The 27,878-nt window shown below is 44.3% G+C and overlaps 1 protein-coding gene across 3 annotated transcripts in view; it reads left to right on the top strand.

The window, feature by feature from the left end:
- PCSK5 (proprotein convertase subtilisin/kexin type 5) overlaps positions 1-27,878 on the top strand; it is a 462,552-nt gene that overhangs the window by 392,736 nt on the left and 41,938 nt on the right. For 2 of the 3 annotated variants that reach the window (XM_077759370.1, XM_077759368.1), the window contains 4 exons: positions 17,764-17,806; positions 20,419-20,555; positions 22,097-22,297; positions 26,963-27,040. In XM_077759370.1, the coding sequence (XP_077615496.1) occupies positions 17,764-17,806; positions 20,419-20,555; positions 22,097-22,297; positions 26,963-27,040 (459 nt within the window). The remainder of the gene's footprint in view (positions 1-17,763; positions 17,807-20,418; positions 20,556-22,096; positions 22,298-26,962; positions 27,041-27,878) is intronic. The other variant, XM_077759369.1, reaches the window with a different exon arrangement.

Here is a 27,878-nt window from a genome sequence, read left to right as displayed (position 1 = left end):
AATCCACTACTTTGGGATGTAATAGTTCTTAGACACTGGAACGCTAGGATAGTGCAAAGAAATATTCATATTGTAGGCTGGATAAATGTTTCCTCAAAAGGGTAGCAAGGCTGTCAGCAAAAATGTTAGATGAATGAAGTAATAGTCTATTGTATGAAGTAATTGCATGCACTTACATGCAGACATAATTGACAATAATGAGTCCAAAGGGGGACATCGTGGCGGCTTGCGTAAACCACAGGTGTCTCCAAATGTTCCTAAATGTGTGACTATTTAATTCTCGTTGCAAAAGAAGCCCTTCCACCTTTTACGCGTTGGTAAAGAACCCTGATGTCCGCAGCGGTGTTTTTAGAGAAACTGAATCTCCTTCCCTTCTAGTCGCATAACCAAAGTACATGAGCTTTTGCGCTTTCTGTGGTCGAGTTAGTGCCCCTACTGACACTACCAAAATTTTTCAGAAAATACTAGAGATTTCCAAAATGTATCAGTGCTTTGGAAAATCGCCTCATTGCCAAAATGAACACTCCCACACTTAGGCACCCATGTGTGCATCTATGATTGGACAATGTCTCGTTCAGTAGCGTCTCAAGAGCCAGAGATGAAAATAACAATGGCTGTCCTACAAGGTTGGTGGCTTCTTCCAAAGGGAAGAAAGAAATCCTGAGCATTCTCATTCGTGTAATTTGTGACCATTAGAAAAAATTGGTAGACCCCCTTTCATTGAATCCCTTTGGACTAACAACATAGCCCATCTGGAGCATAAAAGCGCTAAACCTAGAGAAAAGAAAACAGCACAGATGAGCAGGTTTTCCAAGCACTTTCCCCATTCAGAGGGGCTAATAAGGAAAAATGCCGAATTACTATGATTACCCGTGCCTTGAAAATAGCTTATCACCTGCCAATATGAATGGAGACCCCTGGAGGGCTGTGAAATGGAAGCAGGAACAATGGCCTTGGAGACAGACTCTTTGTGGCATCTGAGAGATGCATCTCTGCTCACTGCAAAACGGTCAGCCTTTACGAAATGGGAGCTCTTATTCTACATGAACCCTGCGAGTGAGTCCTGGGGTGTTCCTACGCCGTGGGGAAGAAAAATAGAAGACTTTCACAGAATAATCAGGCTCATAAAACATGAAATAAAGGAAAGACACAGCCAGTAATTATCCAAAGAATCAGACTAGACAGACAGCCAATCTCAGGTATTTCGTGGTGGGACAGAGCTCTCCCCAAATTTGGCAGAGAATTGTCAACCTGCTTTTTACTTTGTGTGATTGTGTAGACTTAATCGTACTGTGAAATCTCTCTTGTTTTCCGACCTAAGTGCCACTGGAATGCTGTCCGAGTGTCACATGTGGTTTATTAGGAATAAGAGCTTGGCTGTGCAGGGACTGGGTGTTTGGCTGTTTCATGGATTCTTTTCTCTTGTCATCACAAAGCTCCTGTGTGAAGGCCATTGTAGGCACTGCAGTAGAGCTGTCCCCTGCCCCCCACCAAGACACAGTGTCTCAGCGGTAGCCTCCTTCATTGACAGGTGCTAAGCTTTTATTTATATTATGATAATGGGTCCATTTCTCCAAAATCGTTTAGATTAAATATTACCACAGCCCAAGTTCTCTTTTATGGCCAACTGTTTTTTTTACATTTTTAATGTTTATTTATTGTTGAGAGAGACAGAGCATGAGTGGAGGATGGGCAGAAAGAGAGGGAGACACAGAATCTGAAACAGCTCCAGGCTCTGAGCTGTCAGCACAGAGCCCAATGCGGAGCTCAAACCCACAAACCATGAGATCACGACGTGAGCCGAAGTCAGATGCTTAACCGACTGAGCCTCCCAGGTGCCCCAACTTTTTACTTTATTTACTGCAGCATCAAAACAACCAGAGTCTGTTCATTCATTGTTGCTCTCCCTGAGAACGGCTACTGGGAGAAAGGGCTCTCACAAATTTGAAGAGTATTACCTTTTTGTTCAATAATTTATTGCCTGTCCTCACAAAACCTATGTACATGCTTATGGGTATGTACACACACACACACACACACACACACACAGACACACACACACACACACACACACACACACACACGCTTGGGTGCCCACCTTCATACCATAGGCATGACATTGTCCTAACATTGGGATTGGAGGGGTGAATAGATTTCCTTTGTGCTAGAGACCAGGACATGTGCCATTCATTACTTTGGCGAGGGGGGCAAAGAACATAAAAATGTGTCTAATGTTTCACTACCTTCTAGATAAATCAGTGTTGTACTCATAGCACTGCTTCTAATATTCTTTCATCTGATTCTCAATTTCTAGCCCTCAGATCAATTTACTACATTTGAAGCATCTTAAAAAGCTCCCTCTTCAGGGGTGCCTGGGTGGCTCAGTTGGTTAAGCATCCAACCTCAGCTCAGGTCATGACCTCACAGTTTGTGGGTTCAAGCGCCGCATCAGACTCTGTGCTGACAGCTAGTTCAGAGCCTGGAGGCTGTTTCAGATTCTGTGTCTCCCTCTCTCTCTCTGACCCTCCCCTGCTCATGCTGTCTCTCTCTCTCATTCAGAAATAAATAAAGCATTAAAAAAAAAAAAGCTCCCTCTTCAGGAGAACGTGCCCTGAGAGCCTCTCCCTTCTTCCCACGTGCTCCATCCCACACATAGGCACACACGCACACTCCACACCAGGTAACGTGTTTCTCTAAACCTGAAAAATAATGCCCTTTTTATTCTAAATAACAGAGTATTTTTCAAAAAGCTCAAGTGACAAAAGTTGGTGAGACATTTACCTGCGTGGGTTTGTACAGTTCTTGGTCATCATTTAAAACGCCTTTCCTGAGTCTTTCGTGTGTACTCCATTCTGTAGAAGAAACATGGCTTTCATCTTCAAAGAACTTAAAACACCAGGCCAGAGGTCAGCAAATTAGATTTTTTTAAATGTTTATTTATTTTTGAAATAGAGAGAGACAGAGCTTGAGGCAGGGAGGGGCAGAGAGAGGGGGAGACACAGAATCCGAAGCAGCCTCCAAGCTCCGAACTGTCAGCACAGAGCCCAACGTGGGGCTCGAACCCACGAACTGTGAGATCATGACCTGAGCTGAAGTGGGACGCTTAACTGACTGAGCCACCCAGGTGCCCCAAATTTAATTTTCACTAATAATCGTTTGGTTTTGGTCAGGTCCTGAAAAATCTACATCTCAACATCTATAAAAATTGGGGAGGAGGTAGAAATTGAGCAGGATCAAGGGTCCTAAATTCAGATACCTCCCGGTGCCAGACAGACACCGGAATCAGACAGGCCAGCTGGGGACTCAGGCCCATAGGAGAACCCCATCTAGGAGTCGTTTGCAGCTCAGCCCCTCAACTGTTTACAGAAAGAATGTCGAGTATCCTGTCTTTCATGAGAAATCCTTTGACTTCTTTAGATAGAGTATGGGTCAACGTCGCACTCGCCAACAAAACATTTCTTGCAAACCAGCTAGGAGCTTCTGGACTCCAGGCACTCCTAGGTCCTTCTTCCTTATGCGGTATGATGTTTGGAGTCACCAGCAATTGGCATGCAAGCCCAGTATTCTGAAGGGCGTATGGACCCCGGGAAAGATGGCCACCGAATCCCTCAGGCCATCAAATGATTAGAAATTGTGCTCAGCACTCATCACTGTTTCAGCAAGTCCAAGTGTTGTCACTAGTGAAAATCCAGATGGGACCGCTGACTTTTGAGAAGAGGAAGGAGGAGCTTAGAAAGAACATTAAAGGAAGAAAACTCAACTTTTAACTGTTAAAAGTCCTTCTGATCTATGGTGTGTGTCATGAAGAGAAAGTGGAAAGGTTCTGTCTAATCCACCACCTGCCTCTAGAGACTGAGCAAAACCCCCCATCACTGTGAGAAATAACAGCTCAGAAGGACAGAGGAAGGTTCCATCAAAGCACACCTAGTCATCCACAGAAGCCATCAAATAACACAGAAGAGAAAATGTGTAGCAATGAATAAAGCACCAAACACAGCAAAATGCTCAGATCAAGGGAAACGCTTTTGAAGACAACTATTTCCAAAATCTATGAAGTCTGAAAAAGGTAGAAGAATAGGCGAAGCCTCCAAATCTAGGGGGAAGGACAGATCCTCCGGTTGGTGCCTCCTGATTAATGAGTAAAAAGTGATCCAGTTGCTATAGCAACTTGAAGATACACAAAAGAAAACATCACTTCTTTAAAATATTCCCGATGATGAAGAGTCTTGAAAAATATTTTTTTGAACATGTAAGAGGCTCTCTTCGCCACCCTCCCAAGAGCGTAACACAGAGGATGGCTCTTTGTTTGTTTGTTTCCCCAGATAACAGGACTTTTTTATACGAGCCTTAGTTTGCTTACGCAAACCAGCAACTTGGACAAAAAGTAATGACCAGAAAATATGTCTGTTGGGGAATAAACTGTTTTTCAGCAGTTTTGTTTCTGTTTAGGCAGCAAAAGGGAGACAAATGTACGTTGTCTTGGTTTTCTTGTTTCTAACGACGTATTTAGTTGGGAGTTTCCTTGGATGCTGAGAATGTGAAATACACCTAAACAGAGTCAGGAAATGAAAGGTTAGGCTCTCTGTAACCTTCGCTTGTTGTCGAAACAGAGAAGTAATAAAAATATGACTTCGATGGGACTGTGCGCCCCGTCCCTTTGCCGCCTCCAGCTTGGCTCCTGCTCCCCCAACGCTTCTTTCAGTAGCCAAAGGATTGTTCTGTTTGGCTCCAGGCAGTTTGACTTTGGCAGAATAACCCTGCATAGATTGGAGATTCCAAGCGGGGTCTTGAAATGAAAGCTGTAATGATAAAATATCCCCGGGACCCCTTCTGTAGACAATGGAAGACCCTTAATTGAATGATTTGGGTAAATTGTTGATGCAAAGCCCAGCTACGTGTCCCAAGGCCCATGGCCTGGACAGTCTCTAGCTGATGATGTGATATGGGTTTTTGCCAACCAGTAGAGGGACAAATTGTCTTGAGTAGCTTGGTGAGGGTGCAGGACGGGGTCTCTTAGAATGGGTGCATAAACAGCTTTAAGCAAGGATTTGTCATCTTAAATCGAGGCAGTGTGGAGGAGAGAGAGAAACCATTTGGAGTTCATAGGAACAGAAGTTTCCAAATCTGCATGTGTTCTGTATGACCGTGGACGAGTGACTGATGGTCCTTGGGGCTCAGCTTACTCATCGTTAACATGAGGAAATTGGACCACCTTCAATTCAGCGAACATATGCTACACGTTGTCATCTCCCACCTGTGTCCTCCACAGCCCGCCTCCTGAGCTATATGGCTCCAGATAGAGCACGACTCAGCTGCTCGAGCCAAAATTCTAGGAAGCCCTCCATTTCTCCCTCTCTCTCTTGGCTTTGTTAAAAATAACTCTTCCCAGGATTCAGAACCAACTGAGCACTAAGACTGGGGAAGGGGGGTGGGGCGGGGAGCGGCGAGCACATACAGAAAAAGATCAAAGTATCAACTTGAGTACTTACAAGGCTAAAATGGAGAATGTGAGTTAGATCTATACACAGTAAGCTTCCTAACACTCCCTGCCCTGCATTAAACTTGCCATCTCATCCACGCAGAGTTCCTTCCCTCTAATTCTCATAGAAGATAAAGCATTCCTCAGTCCATGAAAAAGAAGCAGGTGAATGAGAAAGGACTAGTAACTATCTTCCCAGTATTTTAAGGATCAAAGCAGAAACGCAGGAGCAAATGGTATTTGTAAATACTTAATGGATCACTGCTTTTGTTTCCCAACGTTGCTGTAAGAAAGAACCACAAAGTGGCTTAAAACAACGGACATATTGGGGCACCTGGGTGGTTGAGTCGGTTGAGTATCCAACTTATCCAACTTTGGCTCAGGTCATGATCTCACAGTTCGTGGGTTCGAGCCCCACGTTGGGCTCTGTGCTGACAGCTCAGAGCCTGGAGCCTGCTTCGGATTCTGTGTCTCCCTCTCTCTCTGCCCCTCCCCCATTGTCTCTCTCTCTCTCTCTCTCTCTCTCTCTCAAAAAATGAATTAAAACATTAAAATTTTTTCAAAAAATGAACAACAGAAATTTATTTTAAAAACCACAGAACAAAATAGAAATATATCTATTTCTCAATGTCTGGAGGCCAGAAGTCAAGGAGTCAGCAGGATTGGTTACTTCTGGAGGCTCTGGGGGAGGACCTCTCCTTGCCTCTCCCTACCTTCATTGTCAACAATCCCTGCCGGTCCTTGATTGGCAGCTGCAACACTTCAATCCGTGCCTCGATGGTCTCATCATCATCTTCCATGTCTGTACGTCTGTCTTCATGTGACCTTCTTATATGGACATCAGCCACTGGATTTAGACTCCACCCTAATCCACTGGGACCTCTTCTTCACTTCATTATACAAGCAAGGACCCTACTTCCAAGTAAGGTCACATTCGTGGGTACCAGAGGTTAGGACTTGAACACGTTTTGGGGGACATAACTCACCCACAACAGCCACCAACTCATTTCCACTTCTCACATATTTTTCATTCTGTCCACTTGGACCCACCTCCATGACTATGCTTTAGTTTAGGCCACTAACAACTCAGCTGGATAATGCAAATGTCTTCTACTGATGTCCCCAGTTCTAATCCTTTGTTTCTTCTCTTTCCTTCTTGAAATCCATTCTCTATACCACAATAACCAGGTCCCTTCTAAAATTTAAACCTGGTCATGACACAACCACCGACAAATCTAGTGATTTCCCATGGCTCTGGACAAAGCCTGTCTTTCCAAGCATGACACAGACGCATCTTCGTGACCTAGTCTCTATCCGTTCCATCTTCCCTCCCATTTCTTCTTGCTTTCTCGAACCCCAACATCCACTCATTGCTCTAGCTACCCCAAACTCTTTGCAATCCATTGTGTACTTTTCCCATTCATTTATTTAAAATATGTGTGTTTTGGGGGTGCCTGGGTGGCTCAGTCAGTGAGGCATCTGACTTTGGCTCAGGTCATGATCTCACGGTTTGTGGGTTCAAGTACACATAGGGCTCTGTGCGCACAGCTCAGAGCCTGGAGCCTGCTTCGGATTCTGTGTCTCCCCCTCTCTCCGCCCCTCCTCCACTCATGCTCTGTCGTTCTCACTCTCTCAAAAATAAAAAAAAAAGAACACTAAAAAAATTTTTAAATATTGTGTGTTGTTTTTTTTTTAAATGTTTTCTTTATTTCTAGGAGAGAGAGAGAGACAGCGTGAACAGGGGAGGGTCAGAGAGAGAGGGAGTCACAGACTGAAACAGGCTCCAGGCTCTGAGCTGGCAGTCAGCACAGAGCCCGATGCGGGGCCCGAACCCACGAACCGCGAGATCATGACCTAAGCGAAAGTCGGACGCTTAACCGACTAAGCCACCCAGGCGCCCCAATTAAATATTGTGTTTTTAAGGTGAGGGCAACCATGCTATATAAGGGGAATCTCATGAGCCCTTTTACTAGTGGAATCATCTCCATAGACTTAGGTCTCTCTGCCTTCAGGTCTTTCCACATGGAAATAATTCTACCCTCTCTCCTTCAGACTCATTTTCCAGGTTCACTAAGCCTTCGCTTCCTCAAGGAACCATTATATGACCACACTCCCCTCCCCTTGAACACACACCCTGGTTTAAGTATCATCCTATTCTCTTCATAATGAATTGTTCATAATCCCTCTAGTAACACTACACAGCATTCATGGCAATATCTTTTCCCTTGCTGCGTTCCTCCCTATGCCCTGAGCTCTGCAGTGTACCAGGAATTAGTTATCATCTTAGCCCTGGCAAATAGTAGGACTCAAAATATGTTTGTGGGAGAAATCGATTAATGCTGGGCATAACACGAGGCACTAGGGTTGCTGAGAGGGGTGAGATATAGTTCCTGACTATAGCAGAGTATTCACACTTCACCAAACCCCAACTTGACCATGGCTGCAGCATCACTATAACGTTTATTGGAGGCTCAAAAACAAACCAACCAACCAAAAACCCCACTCATTATTTTAGAAGAACTATAGGACTCAAAAGGAACAAACAGAAATGCTTCATAGTCTTATGACATCTGAGCTGGGCGGAAGCCTAACTTCCCTTCTGGTTCTTCTACTTTATGATTCCAGGTCTTTCCCCAGAATTTCAAAGAACTTTCTGCCACTATTTTAGTGTTCTTTTGAAATGGTTGGTGCTCTTTAATTCACCACATTTCCAAGTCTTCTTCTCAAAGTATTTTCTTTCTGCTTACCTAGCACGTCTCTTTATCCTTCTCCACAGATTAAGAGCTGTTTGTATTCTTGGTTATTCTGCAATTTCATTATGACGGATCTTCTTATAGATTAAAAAATAATAGGGGCACCTGGGTGGCTCAGTCGGTTAAGCTTCCGGCTTCGCCTCAGGTCAGAATCTTATGGTTTGTGAGTTTGAGGCTCGCGTCAGGCTCTGTGCTGACAGCTCAGAGCCTGGAGCCTGCTTCAGATTCTGTGCCTCCCTCCCTCTCTGCCCGTCCCTTGCTCATGCTCTGTCTCTCTCTCTGAAAAATAATAAACATTCAAAACATAAAAAAATAATGTCTATTTTAATGCTGTTAATGTATGTTTAATATATGCTAAATAATATGTATGTTTCAGTTCTTGGGACTAATGATTACTATCTTTTAATAATTCTGGAAAATTCTCTTGCATTCTTTTTTTTTTTTTTTTCCTACTACTACCCTTACCGATTCTATTATTTCTTTTTGGAACTTTGACATATATTAAATCTTCTCATATTAACCTCCTCGGCTTTTACTGCTCTTTCATGTTTTTTACCTCTTTGTCTCTTTGTCCCTCCGTATATTCTATCTTTTCTTTGAATCTGTATTGAGATTACCCATTCTCTTTCTGCTATGCCTAATCTATTGTTTAATAGATTAATCTATTGTTTAACTGAGTTTCAACTTTGAATGTTTATGTTTTCCACTTATAGAAGTTATATTTGCTCCTTTCCAAACTGGTTACTTTTTTATTTTCAAGATGTTCTTTTATTTCTTTAAAAATATTAAATATTGGTTGTGTTTACATTCTGTGTCAGATAATTTCAAGATCAGTGATCTCTGTGGGTCTGATTCTGATATCTGTTATTTCTGCCAACTTTCTCTCAGAGTGCCTGAGTTCCTTGTGTTTAAAAATTTTTAAATGTTTATTTATTTTTGAGAGACAAACAGAGACAGAGCATGAGTGGAAGAGGGGTAGAGAAAGAGAGGGAGACACAGAATGTGAAGCAGGCTCCTGGCTCTGAGCTGTCAGCACAGAGCCCAACGTGGGGCTCGAACCCAAGAGCTGTGAGATCATGACCTGAGCTCAGGTCTGATCATGATCAGACGTTCAAGTGAGTGAGCCGCACAGGTGCCCCCTGACTTCCGTGTTTTTAAACTGTGACCAATTACCTTGGAAATGTACCTGTGAGCATACTTTGAGATTTGAGTTAAGACTGCATTTCTCTAGAGAGGATTTGCGTTTGTTTCTACCAATTGCCCTGAGACACTACCTACTTAGGACTATTTTAAATTGAATTTCCCTTTGGAGATGTTCCAAAATACACAGGTAACGTGAATTCAGATTACCTGTGTAAGATCTAGCTTACAGTTCTAGATTCTTAGACGAGGTGTTGTTGTTTCTTAATCTACCCAATGCCAAGGCTGAGCCTGGGATGATGTTTTTTGTTTTCCCTTCCTGCCAATTTTCTTTTTCATTCATCCTTACACTGAAACTATAGTCCTTGGCTTCCCCCTTTCAGCCTCGTATTTTATCTGGCAACTCCAACTATAATTAAAAATGCTCTGAAATTTTCTATTCAAAAAGAGAGATGAAGGCTAATTAAGTGGGAAGGAAGGAAGAGAATCATAACTCAGTTTCTTTCAGCCCCTAAGCAAATATTTGTGTGGTATTAGTGGTTTATCTATTCTATATTTTGTCACATTGTGGTTTCTTCCCTAATTAGCTTTGCTAATTACTGTCTCCTCACCAAACTCCTTCAGGGTAGAAATTGCCTTTCTTGTCTGTGTAGACCTATAATAACCAAAATGGTGTATAAACTATCATACAGAATCAGTTAAGTATTTGCTCATTGCTCCTATGCCTGTCCCTCTGCTGACTCTTCCTCCTTTCCATCCACCCAAGTCCTCAAGCCAGAGCAAGGGAGCCATCTACTTCCTCACTTCCCACATCATGTCATCTGGGCTTCTCGATTTTATCTGTCTAGTTTCCTCAAATCTGATTTATCTTTATTATTGCAGCTGTAGACCGAGTTTATGCCTAACCATGTCTTCTGTAGCATATTCCTTAAAAGAGTGCTTCTCAAATGTGTTATGTGGAATCCTGGTTTTGTAAGATGTAGTGGATGTAACCATTTCCACAGCTTAATAAGTCATTTTCCATGCAGCACTCATGGCGATCATTTTAAGTAAATCAGATCACATCGGATTTTGTTTTGTAAAGCTTCTCATGGTTTCTCATTACTCTTAGATGAATGCAAACTCTTAAGCCTGGCCAATAAGATAATATTTGATCTGATCCAGCCTATGACCTTGGCCTCATCTCCAGACTCTCTCCCTTTCTCTTCATCCACTGTAGCCCCACTGGCCTTCTCAATGTTTCTTGAATGAGGAAGTTTTTTAGCTTCTGTCTGAAACAGTGAGTTCAGAACTCACATGGCTATCTCCTTGGCACCATTCTGATCCCCTCTCAAAGGTCAATTCCCAAAAGACTCTCTCCCACCAGCCTATCTAAATGAAGGCCTCTTGTCTCCATTGTAATCTCCTCACTCCCTAACCCTTGATCTGAATGTATGTACTTAGTTTATATGCTCTTCTTCTTCATCAGTGCACCTTCCTGGAGCTTCTGCTATGTGCCAGGCAATATTCGTGGTACTGAGATGCAGGAAAACCAAACCAAATCACCTGTCCTCATGGAGCCTGCATTTTAGTGGCTGTTTCATGCGCTTATTGAAGATTTACAGTTTAAAATGTAAAATATTACATTATTATCTGTCTTTTCTTGTACGGTCTCCTTTCCCTCTAAAACGTAAGCTCCAGAACGAACGGATAAGTGACGGAGGACGCAGCTGTAGTGAGCGAGCCTCACGGGCACTCAGCTGTGTGTACTCACCCATCACTCCCACCTGCTAATTGGTTGAGAGAAGAATAGAAATCCAGAAACAGCTTGCCTCTGATGATATTCCACTGTTGGAACCAGAGGACTTGGTAAAGACTGGAGTCCAATAGAGAACGGAGCCCTCCTTTAGCCAACATTTGTAGACAATGATTTAGATTATTTATTCTGGTCTCTCTACTACCGTGTCCCTCCAGGGGCTGGTACCGCATTGTCAGCTGCACCAGGGACCTTATTGCCAATTCAAATATTTATTCATTGTCCTTGGACACCAGAAGAGGACAAAATGAAAATCATCCACGGTCCCCCTAACCAAGTACTTTGTATCCCAGCACCGCTGAACCTTCCAGAAAAAATCTGCTTTGGCAAAGCTGGTCAGAGGCTCCATTTTGTATGTGAGTGCTAATTATTTGAAGCAATTCTAAGGACAAGGCCTAGGTCAATTACATACTTTTTAGTGCTATGTGGGACTTAAAATTACTTGTACTTTGTGGGCATATAAATCTCTTATCCGGTTCATTATTTTTGAGTGAAATGAAGAATGCCAGCACTCTCCTAACAGGTTTGTACAGCATCATCCAATAAGTACATATTTACTCTGAGAGAATATGCATTATTGACAACGTGCTTAATTATCTCCCCAAACAATTTAAGTATTGGCTGCTTGTAATAGTGTCTTCTCCCCTCAAAGGGACCCATGGTACATCTCCACAGGGGAGGGATATCTTGCGGATGCTCCCACAAGGTTTCGGGTGCTCATAAAGAGAACTGTTTAAGAATGCTTGGCCCAAGTGACAGCACCTCATCCAGTTAGTAAGTCTTGAGGCAGAGCCGAGAATAACTCCATTTCCTAGTCATCTGTCTCCTTTACAGACGCCCATCAGAAAAGCATTTCATATTAAAAGTGAATTTTTAAAAAGGAGTTGGCATAAACATCTGCCATGGTTTAACCAAACCTTGTGGAATATGAGTCTTGTCCTGGAGATGTAGGATCAAGCATTGCTGAGAAAAGAAATGGGAAGATGAAAAAACAAAAGTGTGAAGAAAGGGGACAGAAAAGGTGTGACCAAAAGATCAGGTCTCTTGAAAAAGAGGTCTGCGGGGAGAAGAATGTTTTCCAAACACAAATGACTCCTGGAATTCATAACCTGAGCATGCGCTTGCTTTTCTTAACAGCATTTTTTTCTAATTAATTCCATGGCACACATTAAGAAAATTTGGAAACATACACCTAAATAAAATCAGAGATAGCTACTAATAACAGTTTAGCTTTCCTTTATATTCTTCATTACATCATATCTATACATATAGATAGATATGCATACATATTATATACATACTAGATCTGTGTTCCCATCCTTATTCACATAGCCTATCATGAAAATGTTCCCATGTCATTAAATATTTTTTTAAGTTTATTTCTTTTGGGGGGGGGAGGGGCAGCGAGAAAGGGGAACAGAGGATCCGAAGCAGGCTCCGCACTGACAGCAGAGAGCCCAATGCAGGACTTGAACCTGTAAACCATGGGATCATGACCTGAGCCAAAGTCAGACTCTCAGCTGACTGAGCCACCCAGGCACCCCATTAAATATTTTTGAGAAACACAATTTTAATGTATAAATGTACCCCACTTTTTAAATCTGTTCTCAGCAGATGAACTTTTACACTGTCTTTCAAAGGCACATAATCACCAGTTATTTTAACCTAGAAAGTTTTTTTTTCCTGGGGAACACATTTATGCACCAGAGCTAGAGAATGTGATGGAAAGGCGAGAAATGTAGAATCCAGTCATATCATTCAAACGCCTTCAATTCTATCTGTGTTTTCTATCTCCCAACCCCAAAATGCTAGGTGAACAAGTTAATTAGAATCATGGAGTGTGTCCATAAATATGGAAGAGCTACAAGCCAAGTGCAGGAAGTCCTTATATACGTGCAGATGTGCGAGCCCATCAGAGAACCACCCCTTCCAGTTATAACTCTACAAAATCAAATGTAAAACATATTTTGGGAAAGTTGGTACATGAATATATTAGCTCAGATGTAGCATTCTGTTAAGTGTGACCTGAGTCACTTGTCCCCAAAGAGAAGTATGCGAGACAAACCACTGGCCTACAGCAAAAGATAGAACGTGTATTTATAATCATTTTGTTATTAAATTTTCTACTTGAGCATATCTTTTTCAAGATGTGAAACATTCATGCAGTAGCGCATATAAATAATTCTCACACACACACACACACACACACGCATTACAGGCACATGCTAAATTCTTCAAACCAGTGGGGTGATCAATCAAAACAGTATGGACATTGCTACATCAGATTCTGTAATTAGGGAGCTTACAGAATATTTGGGACTAGAAACCTATGAAGAATGGGTGAAGCATGACTTTGCCTAAGTGTGGGGGGCACTGGGGAGGTGAACAGAGCCTCAAGTTTGGTGGAGCCTGGAATATAGGTGAGGGAAACTGGAAAGGTAATTGAGCCAAAAGGCTGAAATCACCTGGGGAAAGCAAGCATCCAGGGTATGCTGAACTTCAATAAGGTGGGTGCTGCTTTATGGAACATTTACAGAGGTGGCCAAGGAGGTCAAAGCAAAAGGAGTCTTCTGAGTCTAGGACAGATGGAGGGACAGAGGGAGAGGAGCACTTAGGAGCCACCTAAGAGCATAAGTGTAACACACCCATTAGTCGATCGTCCTAGGCAGTAGCTAGTAGGTCTGCGCAGGAAAGGACTACAGAAGAGATCAGCTTCAATAGGCAGGGATAGAGGAAGGCCTAGCTACATTTAGGTACAGATGAAAGTCCTACAAGTCTGAAAATGAATCCTGAAAGAAATACCATCCTAACATTCATTGCAAAACCTCACAGTTTCGCAGAGAGGCAATTCTGCCTCAACAACATAGCTGATCCATGGCTAATTGTGGCAAACCTAGATGTGAGATGATGAAGGGCTGTTCTTTTAAAAGCCAAGTGTCTTTTGTCTCCTTCATGTGAAAAATAACCGTATAAGAAGAATTAATTTAGAAAAAGCAAACTCAAGCCATTTCAGCTTATATGTATTTTTAATTATAGGGCTCAAAATTTTATGTAAACCAGAAAACTTTCCTTTTCTCTTCACATTTTTAAAATTAGTTCCATTTCAAGTTTAAAGTATCTCTTTCCAATATATTTTATAAGAGAGGTGTCCAAAACTACTAACATGGCCCCGATCCATCCGTATTCAATGGTGGAGGGCTATAGGTATTCCTGAGAGCAAAACAACATGGCAGAGAGGATCACGAAGACCTCTCCAGACACAGGGGACACTGTGGTCCTGCCTACCCACCCCATAAAAAGGAGACAATAAAAATGAGTTTTCTCAAGAAAGGCAGGCTGTATCCCCAGCCTGACAAGGCTTCTGCTCACACATTCTCCTTAGTGGGGATGGGAGTAGCTGGAAGCCAGTAACTGTTGCTGAAGGCTTTTGTCCAAATGTGTGAGACTCTCTCTGAATTCTGACTGAACTAGCCCCAACCCCACCCACACTATGTTCTCTCAGCTCAAAAGTTTGACAACACTGAGTAACCAGAGCTATGTAAACATCCTACTTTGGATATCACCTTCCAAGACAGTTCACAACTCTAGACTGTTTAGACTTTTCCAGCCCCACCCCACCCCCATACACACACATACATACAACGCACGAAGCCAGGAAAATTCATCTTTTGCCTTAAGCCAACCCTCCTCACCTTCCAAATGCCAACTTGACTTAGAGTCAACTTCTAGGTTTGGGATTGTTACCTTTCCTTAATCCCACAGCAGCTGCCTCTCAGTGGTCAAGCTAAATCCATTTAGCTTATGTCTGACTTGTGGATCTTCTGGGGTGGAAAATTTTTTTTCATAATTCTTATTCTTCAGAATAACTGGCAATAATGAGAAAGACTAATGGGCATTCATAAGCTGTTATAAGACATACTTCCTATTCTATGCATTATTCATTTATGCAAACTATTGTAAAGGTACCAAACTCACTGTGCATCTGGGCTGGAAAGGTCCCTGGACTCAAGATTACATTGGTATGCACATTTCTGAGGCTTGGTTCTGGTTAACATTTTCATCAGTGACCTGCTTAAAGGAGCAGAGAGCAAACTCATTAAATTCGTAGATGAGAAGGATGGCCAGAACATTAGAGAACAGGATTAGAATTTCCCCAGCCCTTGCCAAATTAGCAAAACTGTCAGAGTCAAATATGTTCATCGGGGACAGGCAGGAAAAAGTAAGCTTGCCCAGCTGTGAGCTGAGAAGTAGCAGTGTATTTAGGAACAGAACTGAAAAGAATGCGGATACAGACAGAAGTTTGTAGCGGGCAACAAACTTACCCAGTAGAACCGCCAGCGTTCACCTGGGCCTTCGCACCCCCTTAAAATGGGTTCAGATCCTCCAAACAATGGATCGCAGAAGACTAAAGACCCCTCCCCACTGGCAAGAGTTCTAAGAATTTCCGTGGGCTTTGCTTTGTCATGGCACCTCTAGCTTCAGATTCCTTATGTTCCTTAATTAGCCTGGTTTATAGTTCATGTCACTGCCCTGACCTGATTGCCCTATAACAGACCATGTCACCATATAACGGAGAGAAAAAAACCATAGAGCCTCCTGCAGGATGGTCTGGCTATGTCTTTGGCTGTCTTGACTCTTGTTCAATCCTTCCTATGGAAGGGACATGGCTCAATTTGGCCCCAGAGTGGGCCATAGATTGTCACCCCCTGCTAGACTCAGCATCAGAATTGTCGACTTTTGGAGAGTCTCGGCTACCATCATATCTAGCCAGATCATTTTATGCCTGCAGAAATCAGAACCCAGAAAGGAGAGCGAGCAACATTTATGCAAGTTCACAAGGCAGGTAAGCCAGGGTTCAAACTTCAAACTAGAAACAGATAGTTCAGTTCCCAGGCCGCTACCCTCTCCACTGCACCATCACTAGGCTATGCCCACAAGGTTCTGGCAATCCCCCGTTAAAGGGAAGAGCCTCTTACAGAAAGTTTTCCCCAACAGGCGCACCTGGGGCTCAGTCAGCTGGGCGTCCAACTCTTGGTTTCAGCTCAGATCATGATCTCACGGTTCATGAGTTCGAGCCATACATCAGCTCTGCACTGACAGTGCGGAGCCTGCTTGGGATTTTCTCTCTCTCCTACTCTCTCTCCCTCTCTGTCCCTCCCATGCTCACTCACTCACTTTCTCTCTCTCTCTCTCTCTCAAAGTAAATAAATAAAATTAAAAAAAAAAGAAAGTTTTCCACAATAACCTTTGGTGCGATGCATTAGACATAGAATGTGTAATACGTGGTGGTGCCATCTCGAATCTCCCCTAGGAGGACCCAAGGGGAACACTTGGCTATAGATTCGAGCGAAGCTCTGCCACCAAGAGGCAGGCTTGGTGAAAACCAAAGTAGAGCCTAGAGTGCATTAGAAAGGAAAGCTGTGCACAAAGTTCAAAGGACGTGGTTTTGTTTAAAATCAAATTAAAGGTGGCATACGATCTTCAGGTACCAGAAAGAATCTTCTGTAAAGGGCAATTGCTCTCTACCTCCAATTAGAATAAGAAAGAGCAGAACTGGGGCGCCTGGGTGGCTTAGTCAGTTGAGCATCCGACTTTCGCTTAGGTCATGATCTCACAGTTCGAGGGTTCGAGCCCCACGTCGGGCTCTGTGCTGACAGCTAGCTCAGAGCCTGGAGCCTGTTTCAGAGTCTGTGTCTCCCTCTCTCTCTGACCCTCCCCTGCTCACGCTGTCTCTCTCTCTCCTAAAAATAAATAAAAATATAGAAAGAAAGAAAGAAAGAAAGAAAGAAAGAAAGAAAAAGAAAGAGCGAGCGAGCAGAACTGGAGTATTCCAGAAACCCGCTGGAGATAGCTTCATTCATCACAGGAATCGCAGGACAGGGGAAATCATAGAATTCCCTTAATAATTGGATCTGGGAATTGGCATCTCTCAGGGAGGGTCAAGAGGAAGGTAAACAGACTGAATTAGTGATTCTCGAAGTCCTTTCTCTCTCATTAAGTGCCCTGAAAGCTGTAGGAGAGAGTCCCTCCTCTGAGCCAACAGGAACACATTGAATCATTGTGCTTAATGAGAACAGGACAGTCTTTTCAAGAGGGCCGTGAAGTGTGGAACACAAAGTGGATACTGTATTGGAAACAAATAATTGTCCAGATTTCAAAGGAGTCTCCCAGATGATGCTCCCTCACAATGGCAGGCATTTGAAGGTAACTCATGGAAAACCTACCGTTCAGAGAAGGGAGCTCGTGGCCCCTTCCAAACATGCGTGTGGACATGCTTGAGGCCTTCCCTTCAGTGGAGACCAGGAGCTGTGTGATGTAGACGGTTCTTAATCTGCAGTTTATGTAGACAGTTCTTAATCTGCAATTTGAAAACCTAGTAGCCTCGGACTATACTTCCTTACAAATCAGAGCTAGCTTTGACAAAGATACGTCATTGAATACACCTTGTTACTAATTAAAAATGGTGTAATCTGGAGGCACGTGGGTGGCTCAGTCAGTNAAAAAGTTTTTTTCAAACCACAACTTTTCCAAAGCCCAGTTTTCCAAATGTGGACGCTTGATAATTATTATGTTTCATTATTCTAATTTTCTTCCAGGTGATCCAGGAACCTGTTCATCATGCACTCCAGGGTATTACATGTAAGTCTGGCTTTTTTTTTCTTTTTCATGGCACTAACTTTTCTGCAGTTTAAGCATTACTGACCTAATCCTAAATCCAGTGATTAAAGCAACGAGCCCTGCAGCCTGAAGCAACTCTGCCCTGTCAGGCTATTAAGGAACAATTCTTGGATTTAGCAATAAGAGCCCAGCTGTTTTCTTGACTCAAAAGGAGGCCCTCTTTTTCTTGGTCCTGAAAGTCATCCAACCTGACACTGGTGTCTAGGAATCTTGCCATGGGTTACCAGGATTCAGACCTTGCTGTTCATGGACAAATCTTAATGATACCTGACCCCCAAGCAAGCTATTTCCAAATGTCTACATGGAGACCTTGTGCTTAACGGGAGTCAGAAAGGCCAGGAGGAAGCTGGGTACATTAGCAGCCCTTAGTCATTCCCTGGGTAAGGAGGGACACAGGCCACCAGATTAAATGAAATACAGATAACAATCACTCCCAAAGTTCTCCAATTCAAATCTACAAATCAGAGATGGCATGTCCCAATGTCATCTTCCATTCCTATTCCAGTCTGCCTCCTCGGGTCCGTGGGGGCCTATCTCAGAAGAAAAGCTAAGAAGGCAGAGAAGAAGAAAAAGAAGGCCTGGATGATGTATAAGCTGCCTAGTTCCTTCCTGTCATGCTAAGAACTGGGGAGTTTTGGGATCAACTCACACCCAGTTCTTCTCTTTGCCTTTCCATGAACGTTGCCAGGGACACAGGCTCGATGTTACTCTCCAGAAAAGAAAACGGAATCTCCAAGAGGCCATGGGATGTGGCACCACAAGCCAGCGGGGGGCTCGGGGTTTGGGTTGCCTCGACTTTAGTGGGCTGGTGCCTCCCGTCACCACGCCGCCTTTCACGTCCGTCACATACGAGAGGCCCAAGGTGTGGGAGTAGGTGAGAAGATGCGGAAAGGGGTGAGGAGCTTGAGAGGGACAGGGCACCTAACAAGTTGAAAGAGCACAAAAATAATCAGTCCGCCCTGTGATTACCTAAGCTGGTGACAGTGAATGAGCAGAAAGCAATCTGCCAGCATATTCATAGTTGGCCTTCACCTGGCACACAGCCCATGCCTCCGGCAGAAGAACAGCGGAAATGCAAGCACTCCTTGGTGAGGCTACATGGTTGGGAGCACAGAATGTTCCTTGAAGAACCAAGGAAGGAAGCCTTAGACTCTCAGTAGTGGCCACACGGAGGCAGGCGTTCCCACTTTGTTCTTCTCTGTTCCTCTTCTCTATATCCCTCTGGCCCAACTGCACCCTCCCTTGCGTTGACACTGGAGCACACCCCCTGACCTCCTGTCACCTGACAGCATCCTGTTCAACCTCGAGCGCACTGCTGGCCACCAATGAGGCCGCCTCGCAAAGTCCTTGGAGAAACAAATACACCGCAAGCACGTGCCTTGCATCACTGAGAGTAAAACGCGAGGTGTTTCAGGAAACACACATTTATAGCCCTTCAGATTGGTTAGTAACTGAATATAGGCAGCGAAACACTGCATAATTGAAGTTGCTAATGAAGAAAGGCAAAGCTTTCCTCTGATATCTTGTCAATGCTGTGAAATTCGTCAGTGGGCAAAGGTCAACTTGATTCTGCTCCTCCTTCAAAGGATCCTGTAATTCAGTGGAATCTGAAATGCAATATTCTACTGTAGCACGAAAACGAGTAAGATGCATAAAATATATAAATACATAAAGGCTCAGATCCTTCACTCTTAATCACCTAGTGGCAGACATTTTGGTAAGCTGCTTGAACTCTACACTGAACTGTTTCCAAATGTCTGCCTGAAGACCTTGTCCTTGACAGAAGTCAGAAAGTCCAGAATGAAGCCAGTCATCCTCTGAGTAACGAGAGACACAGGCCACCAGGCTAAATGAAACACAGATAACAGTCACTCCCACAGTTCTTCAGTTCAGATCCACAAATCTAACATGGTATGTCTCAACATGTCTCAAAACCACACAAGCTGTCTTTCTGTTCAAATCCCAGGCCCGCCTTTAACTGCCTGCGGGACTTTGAGCACTTAACCTTGAGACTCTGGTCCCTTATCTAGAAATTAAAGGTAAGTAATAGGTACCATATGGGAATTGCATGGAGGTTTAAATGAGTACTAAACACAGGGCGCCTGGGTGGCTCAGTCAGGTCATGTTCTCGCGGTTCATGAGTACGAGCCCCGCGTCGGGCTCTGCACTGACAGCTCAGAGCCTGGAGCTTGCTTCAAATTCTGTGTTTCCCTCTTTCTCTGTCCCTCCCCCACTTGCACTCTGTCTCTTTCTCTCAAAAATACATAAACATTTTAAAAAGTTAAAAATAAGTAAATAAATGGGTAGTAAATGCACAGTCAGTACCCCATAAATAAATATCGGTGCCACTTTCCTTCTCTGCAGCCTCTTCCTTCATGATGGGCCCTTAGGGTCCAGAGTAGGGTGGTCAATGACCTGTTTGGTGAGCACACAGACCAAGAGAAAGTTTGTGCCCTTGAAACCCAAATATCTAGCCCTGTTAGAAACGATGTGAGTACCTATGTAAGGTTATTAAATTATGGTGGTTAAGAGAAGTATATCAACACAGCTCATGTTGCATCTCCTCCTGGTAGGTTTCAGCACCGCTGTTATACAACCTGTCCCGAGAAGACCCACAGTGAAGGATCCGAATGTAAGCCGTGCGATACCAACTGCAGCAACTGTGACCAGCACAAGTGCTACTGGTGTGAAGAGGGCTTCTTTCTCCTGGGTAAGCCTGAAAATGGCACAGTCCAAAGGAACACCTTCCAGAGCCTCACCCAAAAATAAGAGCACCCGCTTGTTTGGTCTCAGAGTCTGCCTGTGCCTCTCGTCCAATGATGGATTTTACTTTGGTTTGAACACAGGGGCACCTAGGTGGCTCAGTTGGTTACATGTCTGACTTCAGCTCAGGTCATGATCTCATGGTTTGTGGGTTCGAGCCCCACAGTGGGCTCTGTGCTGAACGCTTGCTCAGAGCCCGGAGCCTGCTTTCGATGCTATGTCTCCTTCTCTCTCTGCCCCTCCTCCGCTTGAACTGTCTCACGCTGTCTCTCAAAAATAAATAAGTGTAAAAACTAATAATTATAATAAACATTAGCCAGGACTACTTCCTTCTGCTTCTATTCCTGAAGCAGAGTTCCTATTTCACTAATTGATTTCAAACACCCCCAGGCTGATGGAAACGAGGGGGGCGGGGGATGGGCAGTGGGAACACCAAAGATAAATGCCTTGAAAGGAATCATCTGGAATATTCAGAACCATGACTCTTTCCTTGAGACTCAATCCATGCTATATATTCCTAAGCACTGTAAAAGTTAATTAAACAAGATCCTGTGGTCAATTCTGGATGGTTAGGAAGGAAATATACCATGAGTCTTCTAGTTGAAGAACGAATGGTCCAGTGCTCGTGAATGTTTGCGGGAGAGAGAGTGGGGCAGAGAGCCCACCCTGATCTCCAGTGGTTCTATATGGACACTTATTTTATTTGTACTGTCTTCAAGGCCCTGAGAATTGAAAGTTCTTTATTCCAGGCTCTTTTTTTTTTAATTTTTTTAAAAATGTTTTATTTATTTCTAGGAGAGAGAGAGAGAGAGAGAGAGACAGCGTGAGCAGGGGAGGGTCAGAGAGAGAGGGAGTCACAGACTGAAACAGGCTCCAGGCTCTGAGCTGGCAGTCAGCACAGAGCCCAACGCGGGGCCCGAACCCACAAACCGCGAGATCATGACCTAAGCGAAAGTGGGACGCTTACCCGACTAAGCCACCCAGGTGCCCCTATTCCAGGCTCTTAACCCCTTGAGCTGATAGCCAATTTAAATTCTCGGGGAAAAGCAGACTTTCTTTTTTTTTTTTTTTTAAACGTTTTTAATTTAATTCTGAGAGACAGAGAGAGAGAGAGACAGCATGAGCAAGGGAGGGTCAGAGAGAGAAGAAGACACAGAATCCAAAACAGGCTCCAGGCTCTGAGCTGTCAGCACAGAGCCCGATGCGGGGCTCAAACCCACAAACCGTGAGATCATGACCTGAGCTGAAGTCGGACGCCCAACTGACTGAGCCACCCAGGTGCCCCAAAAGCAGACTTTCAACGTTGGAGTTAAGACCCGTTCCTTGGTTGAAATAAGCACATGCCATCTTGGTTTCTTTAAAAACAAACCCCAGCAGCAATGTTCCTGAGACTCCCCACGGCGTGTTTGGGACTTGGCCTTGCACAGAGCACCGAGCCAAGCCGGCCAGGGATCCACCTTCACGCTCCCTCTCTGCGTTCTCACGTAGGTGGCACGTGTGTGAGCGAATGTAGCCCCGGCTTCTACGGCGACCCGGAGATGGGAGAATGTGAGCCCTGCCACCAGGCCTGTGAAACCTGCACCGGCTTCGGCCACCAGCAGTGCAGCACGTGCCGGGAAGGAGTGCAGCTGCGGCACGGGATGTGCGTGGGTCCTGCCCTGAACCAGGGGGAAGGCAAATTCTGGAACGGTATGTGCCTCCCGGGAGAGAGAGAGAGAAAGCAGCCATCTGGCCGCCTTCTCTGCCTCCCTCCCTCTTTAACCCTTGCTTTTGGGATATCCCAGAGGTACAGGCTGGGCAGTCAACAAAAGCTGGGTATGGGCATCAAGCCTGGGCTCTGATGCTCCTGGCGGGAGAGGGTAGGAGGCTGTGGTCAGTGGGCACCTGTTCTGGAGGGAAACCCAGAGGGCAGCTGACAGGTAGTAGGGCCCCTGGGTTTCTATCCTGGTGGAGGAGACAGCAGAGCTCGTAAAGAGAGTCACGTAGGGCAATCACCCAGCGACCACTGTCTCAAAGATCTCAGAGTCGCTTGATCTGAGCGATGTATCTCCTTATTAAGGCAAAGGAAAATGGCTGGTAAGGGTGGGCAAGGTGGACAAGGAAGAACTGCTCTCAAATATTGGTACTAAAGCCGGGTCGGCAGATCTTTCCGGCTGATGGTAATTAGAACTTACCATCATTCTAGCTTGCCTTTTCAAAGCCCCCCTCCGGTTGCAGATGGGCAAAGTGGGGACTTTGATGGGGGCAGGAGGAATGATGTGGGAGCTTGTGACCCAATGGCAAAGGCCTGCGTGTGTTCACTCCTACCTGCGCCCCCGGAGCCGGCCTCCTCACCTGGAGACTCCGTCACGGGCTTCCTCGCAAGGTAGTCACAAACTTCAATGACCTCTGGGTGTCTGTGGTGGTTAAAAAACAAAACCCTCATCCTGCTGGGAAAAATCTGACTCACAGCCTATGCAGAGACGCTCATGAAAACAAGAGACGCTCTCCATTTAATTTCAAGGCAAGGATTTGTTGAAAAGGTCATTTCAGTGCAGGAGTCACGGCGGCGAAGGGGGGGTCCGTTCAGGATGAGTCTCCTAAGGGCTGGAGTGAGGGATGGATGTGGGGCAGGAGAAAGGCACTTGCTGGGTTTCAGAGGAGGGACATCCATGGCTACTGTCTACCACGACACTGTCACATATGTGACTTAAAGGAAAATTAGCTCGGAGATTATCACAAACCCAGCAGCCAAAGGCTCTGGAGAACACAGGCCAATTTCAGAGACGTAGCCGGGAAGAAAATCATTCAATCCAGATTGGGATATCTTCCGTGAATTATAGCTGGACCAAAACGCTGCAAACGAGTTTGTCTGGCATTCAGGCATTTAAGAGGCAGTGCGAGCCAAGAGGAAAATAGTCTGGTGCTGTGTTTCTAGCTCAGAACATCTGTATTTTATCTGGCATCCAGATGATGAAAAGGTCCAGGGAGCCAAGAGTCAGAGCAGACTCGATTCCCCAAATGATTACATGTCCCTTTCAACTGGACTACGCGCTTCGCAAGCAGAAATCAGGCTTGGACTGTTCCCCTGCGTCAGAGCACCACACCCACCCCTCTGCATTTTCTACTATCAAAATATAGTGTTTTTTTGAAGAAAGGAAGGCAGTAGTCCATTGGGGGATTTAGTACTAGTAAGGGATTGGGGAAGCAGACGAGAATGTTTCTCATGGCTGGACAAAAGCAGTAAAGTCAATGACATGGCTGCCCTTCTCTGTGATCTACGAAATAAGACAGGAGACCATTAACCGTGAGAAAAAACTGCTTCATTACTGAGCAAGGTGAGGCTGTAGCTCGGCTTCTCCAGCATGGTTTAGTCACCACTGGAGTGGACAGTAGGTGAGAAACGTTCCCCATAACGACCGGGAGTATTTGAGCCAATGCCTACATCTTTCCCCTGTCTTCTAACTCTTAAAAAACAATATTGACAGTGTAATCAGAGAGCAGAAGATTCCAGAAGACAGGCACCAATTAGCCACACCTTTAAGATGATGCAAAGCAGACTGCAGTCAACCAGGGGCAACTCAGAGGGAGCCCAGGCAAATGACAGATTGGCTATAAAAAAATACAGCTACCCAGGTGCTATCAGCAAGGTGCTGGTGTCGTTTAAAACACAGTTGCAGATGCAGGTAGGGAAAGTAAGACGGGACAAACTTCAGTCCATCCGTTGAACCACACCACTTCCGTGGAAACAGTAAGATCTCGTTTGCATCCAAAGACTACGACGGCTGGCACTCTCTATGCCAGCACGTGTTGGAGAAACACCCTTGAAATAAAAACCCAACCTGAGCTCACTCAACTCCTCTTTTAATAAGGTGGCTACTCATGGTGAGAATGGCAATGGTGAGAGACCATCGTTCTTTGTTAATTATGCAGTCAGTGGGAACACTGCCTACCCTAGTCCAAGGATGGAGATTTCCCTACACCTTGGACCACGCCTGGCAAATCCTCTGGCCAAGACTAAGTAACATCCGAAGATGGCCGCTCAACTCTGTACTTCAGTGGTTTTGCCCCTGGTAGTGCCGAAAAGTCCTGAAAATAATTCCTGCACGTTTCCCCTCCCCCCTATTTCCATCGCCGATTAAACCCGTGTTTATAGCAGGTTCTAATTACATATTCTGATGATAGTTTAATCTACAAAGCGCAGACACAGTGAATTAACTTATTATCTTTGACCACATCCTAACAATTTCTCACTAGCCTGTCTTTTGATCTTAATTCCAATGCCTGGAGGAAGCCTGGAATCCCAGAGTGAGTCACAAACACTGAGAGCCAGATGTAAAAAAATAAATCTCAATAGTGTGGAGGTATGTTGCCTACCTGTAACTGACTTCTAGAGAACTTAAAAGGCACAATGAGAATCTGATTTTCAGAAGGACTTTGTAGACACACACAGTTGTCTCACTTAGAAGTAAGGGCATTTGGGGGCACCTGGGAGGCTCGGTTGGTTAAGCAACTGACTTCAGCTCAGGTCATGATCTCACGGTTCATGAGTTTGAGCCCTATGTTGGGCTCTGTGCTGACAGCTCGTAGCCTGGAGCCTGCTTCGGATTCCGTAACTCCCTCTCTCTCTCTGCCCCTCCCCTGCTTGCGCTCTGTCTCTCCCTCTCTCAAAAATAAACAAACATTAAAAAAACTTTTTAAAAGAAGAAGTGAGGACACTTTTACTTAAGGAACCTACCAGAACTCAGTGAAGACAACACAGGACTCTGGATGAGTAAATAATTGAAGTGTTGACCCAGGGGCAGGAAGGAACCACGTGTATCCACCTGCACTGATTGTTAACTATCCAGGCATTTCATTAGGGGATCATTAAACCTTTGGAAGCTTGAAATCAGCTACGAGGGGAGTATTTACACCACAGGAATTGGCAAACATCACAAAGTTTTTTGTTTTGTTTTCTAAAAAACCATTTTACCAGTACACCACTGCTTCCACCTCTACCAAACTACTTTAAAATCCAGGTTAATTCCTAAAAAGTCTCTCTAGTGGCTGTAGGCTTTAGAGGTAAGCATTGCAGAATTCACATCCTGACTCCATTCTTTACTAGCCGGGTGACCTTGGCCAAGGTACTCATCCTCTCTGACCCTTAGTTTCCTCATCTATAAAATAAGAACATGGTGGGGCGCCTGGGTGGCTCAGTCAGCTGGGCGTCCAGTTTCGGCTCAGGTCATGATCTTGTGGTTGGTGAGCTGGAGCCCTGCGTCGGGCTCTGTGCTGACAGCTCAGGGCCTGGAGTCTGCTTCGGGTCCTGTGTCTCTGTTTCTCTCAGTGTCCCTTCCCCACTTGAGCTCTGTCTCTGTCTCTCAAAAATGAATAAACGTTAAAAATTTAAAAATTGTTTTCTTAATAAAATAGGAATGTGGTGGGGCACCTGCGTGGCTCAGTCGGTCAAGCGTCCAACCCTTGATCTCAGCTCAGGTCATGATCTTTTGGTTCAGAGGATCGAGCCCCAAGTCGAACTCTGAGCTGACAGTGAGGAGCCTGCTAGGGTTTCTCTCTCTCTGTCCCTTCCCCACTCAGACTCTCCCCCTCTCCATGCCCCCCCACAATAAATAAATAAACTTTAAGAAAAAAAAGTGAAGCATATAAATGAGATAAGAACACGGAACTACCTCAGCCAAGTTCATTTTGAGAATTAAACGAGAGAACACACATGAAGCACACAGAACATACTATGACACAATAAAAGTTACACTCCTACCCAACCCTTTAACCTGACCTGGTCTTCATGCAGGAAACACTAGTTCACTTTCTAAACAGCCTTCCCTAGGTCATGAAAGCAAGTAACTCTGGAGGCCTAAAGAGTAATACAGGTCTGGGAAAAACAGTCCCAGAAAGAAAGCACCAAATAAAACTGGTCAGCTTGGGATGTTGAAGATCCAAGCAGAGTCCTGACTTAACCAATAATGTGTCTAAAGATATCAACAGCAGCTTTATTTATCACCAAGAAAGGCGGAGGGATAAAGTAACCTAAAAATGTAACAAAAGAAAAAAATTAAGTGAATTATGGTTCGTGCAAATCCATGAACCATTAAAAATAGTGCATTCAAAGAATTTTAATAGAAATGCCTATAAAATGTATAATATTAAATATAAAATGGAGAGTCAATATTACATACACAGATGTAAACGATTACACATATATATACACATATGTAATTATACTCACATACTCAATATAAAGATGGGAAATCTATGTGCTAAAGTATATGTCACAGGCATCTCTGGGTGGGGAGATGATAGGCAAGATTTATCTTCTTTATCTTTTTTTGTATTAAAAACATAAAATACTTTATTTTTTTTTTAATAAAAAAGAACCTGTGCCCACTGCAAGCCCATCTTTGGCGAAGACCTGGCCACAGAAGCGACGGTGGAAGTTTCAGATCAAAAGAGGTAACAGGGAAATAGGGAGGAGAAGACAATCATAATGAACCAAGAGGCTCTGTGATTTAGAAACCAACCCAAGAAGCTGGGCTATGAGGAGCAAATGAGGGTGCAGAAGTCACAAGAGAAAAACCAGAAAGAGGTGGTGACCACAATGTAGGTGATCAAAGGCCAAAGACAGGAAGGAAATTCAGCAGTAGAGTTTTCTGGAACACTTAAGGGCATTCCCGATGTGCTGAGTGGTTACGTCTGGGAGAGGCTATCAAGAAAAGCCTCTGTCCTTGCAGATCTGTAAGAATGTGCTGAAAAAAAGCAACTTTTGCCTTCCCAGTCACTGTCGTATGATTTGAAACAGCAAAGGCTGGAAAAAAAAGAAATAGTCACCAGTGGTTACCAATTAGAAAAAGGAAGCATGATCCATCCATGCAATGGAATACTATGGAGACATAAACAAGAATGAGGGGGTTCTTTCTGTACCAACAGAGAACGGTCCCCCAAATATAGCATTATCAAAAAATGTGATAAACAGTGGAAATAGTTTGTATAAAAAGGGTGGAGAGAGGGGTGCCCAGGGGGCTCAGTCATTGAAGCGTCCCACTCTTGGTTTTGGCTCAGGTCATGATCTCACAGTTCTTGACATTGAGCCCCAGGTCGGGCTCTGTGCTGGTGGCATGGAGCCTGTTTGGGATTCTCTCTCCCTCTCTCTGCTCCTCCCTACCTGTGCTCGCTCTCTCTTTCTCTCGTTCTCTCTCTCAATCAATCAATCAATAAACAAACAGGAAAATTAAAGAATGGAGAGAGGCTTCATAATACATTCCCTTTCTTCATTTTTTTAAATAAACTTTGT

The sequence above is a fragment of the Crocuta crocuta genome, unplaced genomic scaffold, assembly GCF_008692635.1.
Source record: "Crocuta crocuta isolate KB4526 unplaced genomic scaffold, BGI_CrCroc_1.0 scaffold41, whole genome shotgun sequence".
NCBI lineage: Eukaryota > Metazoa > Chordata > Mammalia > Carnivora > Hyaenidae > Crocuta > Crocuta crocuta.
Note: the sequence above shows the minus strand (reverse complement) of the source record. Positions and strands in the feature narration are given on the sequence as shown.